An 8,055-nucleotide genomic window follows, 5' to 3' on the forward strand; every position below is an offset into this window, starting at 1 on the left:
TTAAGATGATATAGCTATTGATATTGACTTTAAATGATTTGGTACTATTTTTTTGTGCAAAAATATATCTGCTAATCGTTTCCTGATCTCCTTAGTCCTGGTGCAATAAACAGTGGGATTTATTAAGGCAGGAACAAGAGAGGATACAATCAAAATTCCGTTTCGCTCTGTTAAATTTAGCACAACTCCTATTCGAGTTAGTAAAATAGAGACTAGCTTTGGTACAAAAAAACTGATCAGAACAATGAGGTGACTCAAACAAGTGTTAATCATTTGCTTTCTGCTTGAGTTGTTGGAGAGTTTGGTCACACTATATGCTAACACAGCATAACTACATATTATAAAGGGAATTTGTCCACACATTGGCCACAGACTTAACATTACAGGTAAGACAAAATATGGTTCAGGATTGACACAAGCAGCTCTGATCATGGATGGATGATCACAGAACACATATCTGATAACAGGCTGACAGTATGGGAGATTGTCTGCCGTAGAAGTCAAAACACCCGCTATAGTGATAGTAATGAGCCAAGTCAGAAAAATTATCAGAAACGTTCGTGAATTTGTTACAATGCTGTGATACCTTAAAGGAAGTCTAATTGCAAGAAGTCGGTCAATTGCCATTAACATCAGAGCCATGCATACTGTGAAATCACCAAGATGATAGATAAACATCCTTGAGATACAAGAGTAGTATGACACAGTTTTAATCTCAGCCAGCAGCACTGAGATCATGGTTGTGCTGCAGGTAGAGGTGTACATTATGTCAATGACAGCTAGATTACAGATTAATATGTACATTGGTTTGTGTAAACGTCTGTCAGTCAAGATGATACACAGATTGATGCCGTTCCCAAGCAATATAAGCATGTAGGTTATTAAGATGAGGAATCCAAGGAGCTTTTGGTTCTGCAGGTGATCAAATCCAGTGATTATGAAGCTGTCTACATTATTCACAGAGTAGTTTTCATTTGCCATTTTAAGTCACCCAATTCCTATAACATACAGACACAAATATTTTAAAATACAGTTTGTATAGATGAAAAAATTAAATCAATTAGATCGTCAATGTACTCATAAATGCACATAAAAAAAGCTCCTGTGAAGGAAAATGGCAGGAAGATGCAGACAGCGTCTGTATCGGCAAGGTGATGAAAACTCTGAATGTTGAAGTATAGTTTTAACAAAAATATAAAAAGAGTTTCATGCATTCTTGAAAAGAAAAAAGCTATTATGTAAAATTATTTCTTGCCCTTTACTTCTTTAGGTCCTTAATTAAAAAACAAAACAAAACAAAAAACAATTTGAGTACATTAAAATGACATATGATAATTCATCTGAGATGTTCCTCTCATCCAGATAAATAAATGACAGAAATGCTGCCTTTTATATTATATTGTGAGACAGATACGTCATGGTTTCCTAGCACCCGTGATCAAGCTAGTAATCAACAACATAGACATTTACCACATATAGTTTGTGGTAAAAAACACACACACACACACACACACACACACACACACACACACACACACACACACACACACACACACACACACACACACACACACACACACACACACACACACACATTTAAGGAAAATTCCTCAACAATATCATAATGCATTAACCTATGATTTTAAAGTGCACATTTATTCAGAAATTGTAAGTATTATAATGAGGCATGATTGACCGTTTCTCACACAGGTAAACAGGAGACATATCTTTAGAGTCCTTTACATTTTAAGTTGAACCATTTTCTTAGGAAAGTGATAGTTTTCATAAATGTCAGAGTATGTTGTAATTTTATAGAATTTATTAATTATGATATCTATATATTTTTATTGAGGCAAATCATCACGTTTATGTTATAGTTTTTTATATTTTATTAGTTAATTCCGTTTGCCATAACAATGGCTTGGTATATTTGTGTGTTTCAAACATAAACTATTTTAATTAAGTTAATAAAAAAAGCATATAATAGCAGTATAATATAATTATTTAATGGCAGGTTCCATGTGAAAACCTACCCCATATAGTGTGACAATCATTTATAGTTGATGCGTTATAATGGAGGCACTCAATAATTTTAGTTACAGAAACATGGATTACGTTAACATTAATTTAGTTGGTAACTAAAAGTGGGGCATCTAATAGGAAATTAATGTTTCAAGTGTAATATATTGTTTTAAGTGCATCCATTATAATGCACCAACATTAAATTATGTAGGGTACTTTGCAGCTTGTGGACATAAGAATTGAGAATTAACTTTGTTTTCTGGTATTTTTTCTGTTAAATTCCATGTGACCTCTGCCCCCCTCTGTGTTTGTTTTCTTGTGGGTGCACTGCAAGAAACACTCCACTTGTTTTTTTCACTGTTGCTTCACACTAATGAGCTTCAAGACACTAGAATTACATTTCTTAGGTTCCATATGAACCTCTCCACAGATTTACCTGAGCAAACACAGTGCTATTAGTAGGATAATTAACACGTTTCTCACCTAGTTAGATGATGCAACACTTGTTGATTACTACACATCCAACACACACTTTTGAGGGCAGACTTTACAGTGGGTAAAAAAAAAAAAGTCTTGAACTTACTTTGATGTATGACTGAAATTTAAATGACCTCAACACAAACAAAATATTATGAATAAACCAGCGGTTAGCTAATAAATTCTGTCATCGGCTGACAAATATACACAATTTTACTTTTGGCTGCATAACTTATGACATATAGCCACAGAACAGTATATAATTTACTATACTTTACTAAAAATTTACTTTTTAATAAGTTTTGATCACTTCTTCACTTTCTCACAAACAACATGTACTGTAACTGTAATTTCCATACTTTTTGAGGGCAAGGGGCCCCTTTCACATTGTCCAGGTTGTAGATAGTAAAGAATCTTTCCAGAGGCTAGAGTTTCCAAAATGAAGTCTCTTTTATTTGGAATAAACAGTTAGAGTGAAAGGTGAAAGCGTACTCTTGAAATGAAAAACCTGCAAATACGACCATTGCCTTTTTGTCTAAATGATTAGAAGCAGAAGCACAACAGTTTTTCCTCTCTATGGATTAGTAGCTGTATTTGGCGTAGATGATTATGCTATATCAAAGCCATGATTGGTCAGCTGACAAGTCCGAAGAGGCCTGGCATTCATATCACAATCAGTGGCATATATACTGTAGTTAAGTATGTAACAGCTCTGAGTCTTTTGACAGTATATAAGCAACTTTCCAGGGCCCTACTGAGCTGCTCTGTACCTTTCTGTGGATATATCATACATAGTAGCACTGTAGCTTTCTCTTTAAATCTTGCATATTTTATAACAAATGTGAATCGGATGTACCAATGTAAGATTCAGATTTTAAATGTGCATGCATGTTTTTAGAATGTAGAATGTCTTATATGCTTGTCTGGCCTTTTTGGTTGGGATCCAATTTAAAGTCTTAATTATAATGTAGATTTAAAAAAAAATATATATATATTATAATTGCATTACATGAAAATCAATTTTAACCCAATTTGTGTTTCTCTACCCAGACAGCATGAAGGCAGAATCAGTGAGTGAAATCAACATGAATCAAGATTTCACTGAAAATGAAAATATTTCCATTCCGTCTTATTTCTATATCAGTGGTTTTTCTGGTATACTTTACATGAGATACTACTATATATTTCTGTTTTTTGTCTACATCATTACTGTGCTTGGAAACTCCTGCCTCTTGTTTGTTATCATTACAGACAGAAATCTTCACACTCCTAAATATATCGCTGTCTTTAATTTATCACTGACCGACATTTGTGAAAGTACCGCTGTAATCTCTCAGCAACTGGACACATTTTTGTTTGGGAATCAGTTGATTCCGTATGGATTGTGTTTGTGCAATATGTTCTCTGTTTTATTATTTTGTGTAATGCAGTCACTAACTCTAACTATTTTGTCTTTTGACAGATTAGTAGCCATTTGTTTACCACTGAGATATCATATGATTGTGAGCCATAGATCAGTGCTTGTTATAATTGGTGCTTCATGGAAACTTGCACTGTTGCTAGCAATTATTGGAGCAATTTTCATGAGCAGACTTTCTTTCTGCAAAGTTATTGTCACTGTTAACAGTTTCTACTGTGATCATGGGCCAATATATCGCTCTGCCTGTAACAATAATTTCCCAAGTACTGTGATTGCCAATTTGTTTCCGGCAATAATCATTGGGTTCCCAGTATTTTTTATTATCTTTTCATATACATGCATAGCTGCGACGTTGTTCAGAATCACAACCCCACAAGACCGTAAAAGAGCCACAAAGACATGTACTGCTCATTTAATATTAGTGGCTATATTCTATGTACCTATCACATTTACATATGCATTTTGGTCCTTTATAAACACTAACACAAGGATCATTAATCTTTCTCTGACCTTTGTGCTTCCTCCAATGCTTAACCCTATAATCTACACATTCATGACAGAGGAGTTCATGGTGTCTGTGAAAAGACTTCTTAAAAGAAGATTCATTTTCTCCTCTCGGAACTAAATCTATTATTTCATATTTTAATAATATTAATAGTTGTGGTTTTTCATAGTTTTTTTTTCGAATGTAGATTTCTTCATGATGTTTACAATAATTGTAAAAGAAATTTTTTAGAATGCATTTCAACAATTCATTATCAAGTATCACAATGTCAGCTTCATCTGCACATATAACCTTTGTCCATCCTATTCATATGGATTGGTACTCCAATAAAACTAATCATCATCTCATATTTTTGCATTGCTGTGTCTCTGCTTAAAATCTGCCACCTCATGATGGAATATTCTCCTGCAGAACCCTTTCGCTCTTGGACCCCACATTGATTAAATAGGCAGTATGCACTGGCGAGCATGACGTATTTCCGGTTAAATCTCAGGATGGTTGTAAACATCCGGTTATTGTAGAGTGAAGTGCTACCTATGCTACCATTGAATGCTTGTCGTCAAAACACCCAAAACTGTTCATTTTCGTCGTTGTTGTGTTGTTTATGTTAATGTTTTTACTTGTACTTCGTCTTGACTGATAACGCGATGACATATAAACGTACAAACAGGGGCGCAGATGGCACTGGGGACGGGGGGGACATGACCCCCCCAGATTTATAGTGACCCGATCCGTCCCCCGCCCTCACTATCACTACGAAAGGCGAAAAAAATCGGTAAAACACAGGATTAACCAGTATTTTCGCTGTGTAAGTTAAGTTACATTAGCCAAAGTAGTGTCCCGGCCCGCCGCTGCTTCAGAATCGGGTTGGGGCAGACGCAGGCTGACACACAATAATAATCTACACCGGTCAGCATTACTTTGTACCCACGTTCTCACTACACGCCGTTCTTTTGTCAATAAACACACGATGCCACCGACGTTTACACTCACTCTTTGTGTGTGTGCTACGACTCCTGACACCGGGGTCCTATGAGGAGCTGGTAGCTGCCTCAATCGTGCCTGTAGGAGCGGTAACCATAGTGATCATATACAGTGATTTTCTGAACTGAAAAAAATCGACTGTATAAATGCCACATAAGGGCAATGAAGAGACAAAAAACAATCACTTCAAAAACCAAACAATGTAAGTATCCTATGCCAGTTGACTTTCCATGTGGTAGATTAGATTTGTTAAGGGGAATAGCTAGTCTGACAATAATGGCAAGATGGCATCTGCACTTAGCAAACACAGCAAAACTAAAACTAAAACTAAACTAAATCAAACAATTTATCGTCGTCAGGAAACAATGTTTTATATTATCATTTAACCCATTGTACTGAATAAATTGACTGCAGGTACGTTCACCTTCATGTAAGCCACTATAAAAATAATTATAATAAGTAAATTTGTGTGGTGCAAGGTTTATGCAAACCACAAATAAAGGCCTACATAGACTTTTGACATCCTCTTATAGCAGGAAATCATGTTTTTTTATTTTTTTTATTGCATGGAGCAACAGAGGATATCTATTCTTAAATTATGGGCTATGAAAGACATTTCTTAAAATGTCATACATCATTTGAAAGATATTTCTAATCTATAAATTGCAACAAGCTTGTAATTAACACTTAAATTTGAAATTGAGTTATTCTTGGATATTTGAAATAGTAGTTTTAGCCATTAATACTCAGGAATATGTTGTATTTCGCATTGTTGTGAAATTCTATCGAGGTATAGAGATTAACTGAAATTATAAGATTTAAAATGTTGTCCTCCTGCCCTGCAGGCAATTTCTGATGACAGTAATGCTGGCCCTAGTCAGTCAAGTGAGGATCTGCAGGAGGGCAGCCACAGTAGAAAAAGACAGCATGAGGAAGGAGAGACAGTATAGAACTCATAATGATAGACTTTGTATGCTGAGATAAGCAAATGTTTAAATAAAACATGCTTTGCTGAAGACGTGAAGTTTTGGTGGGTGACTGGCATACTAGTCAAATAACAGTCTGATCATGTATTGCTATGGGTGATCAGGTAGGCCTTTGTTTAACTTTGTTCATTGTGGTTTATCCATGATTTCAAATAAGAATCCCCCAATTGCTTTTTAGTGGAAATCAATAACTCAAATTACACAAAGTAACTACTTGAGCACTAGTTAAAGTGCCCAAATTATGCAAAATAACGAATTGAGTTTAATTAATTTGCTGACAGCTTGGTCCCCCCCAGTTAAAAAATCCTATCTGCGCCACTGCGTACAAAATTGTCCTTTCAAAGGCGGGAAGACAGCTCTTCTAGCCACCACTACTGTGTTCCGCAATGCACAGTGTCTGCAACATGCAATTCTTCAGCTAGTTTTTTTACTTTTACCAAACACATTAAATTACATAAACGGTGGGTGATTAACATCCGACGAGACAAGTTTCTTACAACAAACACACGAGTCTGCAGCCGACACTGTGAAGACGTGATAGAGCCTCCGACTCCAGCTGGGCGCAGACGTCTAAAGAAGGGAGCTGTTCCAGTGCTTTTTCAATGGAACAATTTCAGTCTGCCAGCCCCACGGCCCGGAGTTTGGGAAAGGACCGAGCGTCCCAATACAGAAACCACGCACGATCCATCTGTGGAATTGGACTTCCTGACCATGACTACTGCGACAGTAGTGAACCTGCTGTGCTGGATATGTCTCTTAACCGCATTGAATAACTTCATGAAGAGATAGCAAGACTCCGAAACCTAATAGAGGAGATATCTATCAGCAACAAGTTCTGCTTGGAGCGGTTTGCTGGATCAGATGATGACATAAGGTTCTTCACAAGGTAAATTAAAAAGTCCACTGTGTTTAATATAGACGTTTTAGAGCTTTCAGCATTGATTAGTATTATTAAGCCTATCTGTTTAAATGTTGCATGTGTGATGTGTGTTGTTGTAAGCTACTGGAAACCTTGAATTTCCCTCGTGATGAGAAAAGTATCTATCTAAAACTATCTAATTCTTTCTCTTTTCAGATTCTTCAGCCCATTGACAAATTTTTTCTCTTTATGAATTACTTGTCATTGGGTCTGATGCAGAAGGATCTGGCCCACAGATTCAAAATCCACCAGTCAACTGTAAGCCGCATCATAAATACATGGGCTAACTTCCTGTATACTGTACTAGGGGCTGTGGGTATTTGGCTGGATGAGGAGACTGTAAAATCTCACATGCCAGAGGTTTTTCAGGGTTACTCTGACACACAAATTATTTTGGATTGTACTGAAATACGTTGCCAAACACCAAGTTCTCTTCTCCTCCAGAGTGAGGTGTTCTCCACCTATAAATCACACTGTACATTTAAAGGATTAATTGGGATGGCCCCTCATGGCGCAGTAACCTTTGTGTCGTCTCTCTATGAAGGTGCCATCAGCGATAAAGAGATTCTGAAGCAGTCTGGCATTGTGGCTCTCTTAAACCCATCTATGGCCATAATGGTTGACAAGGGTTTCCTCGTAGAAGACTTTGTGCCCTGCAAAGTCTTTCTGTGTAAGAGAGCACAACTCTCTGAGCCAGAGGTCAGGAAGACACAATCTATTGCCAGACTAAGAGTCCATGTTG

The 8,055-nt window shown here is 36.6% G+C and overlaps 2 protein-coding genes across 2 annotated transcripts; one reads left to right on the forward strand and one right to left on the reverse strand.

The window, feature by feature from the left end:
- On the reverse strand, window positions 1-1,581 carry LOC311284580 (olfactory receptor 10G4-like; the record flags this gene model as incomplete). Its single annotated transcript, XM_084399679.1, has 1 exon — window positions 1-1,581. The coding sequence occupies exon 1, from the start codon at window positions 979-981 to the stop codon at window positions 1-3; it is 981 nt and encodes a 326-aa protein (XP_084255805.1). The 5' UTR covers window positions 982-1,581.
- Window positions 1,582-3,584: 2,003 nt separating this feature from the next.
- LOC311284781 (olfactory receptor 7A40-like) lies at window positions 3,585-4,544 on the forward strand (the record flags this gene model as incomplete). The annotated part of the gene is made up of 1 exon (XM_084399993.1): window positions 3,585-4,544. One exon carries the CDS (start codon window positions 3,585-3,587, stop codon window positions 4,542-4,544), a length of 960 nt encoding a protein of 319 aa, XP_084256119.1.
- Between the last annotated feature and the right edge of the window lie 3,511 nt (window positions 4,545-8,055).

Source organism: Rutilus rutilus, assembly GCF_951802725.1.
Source record: "Rutilus rutilus genome assembly, chromosome: 25".
NCBI lineage: Eukaryota > Metazoa > Chordata > Actinopteri > Cypriniformes > Leuciscidae > Rutilus > Rutilus rutilus.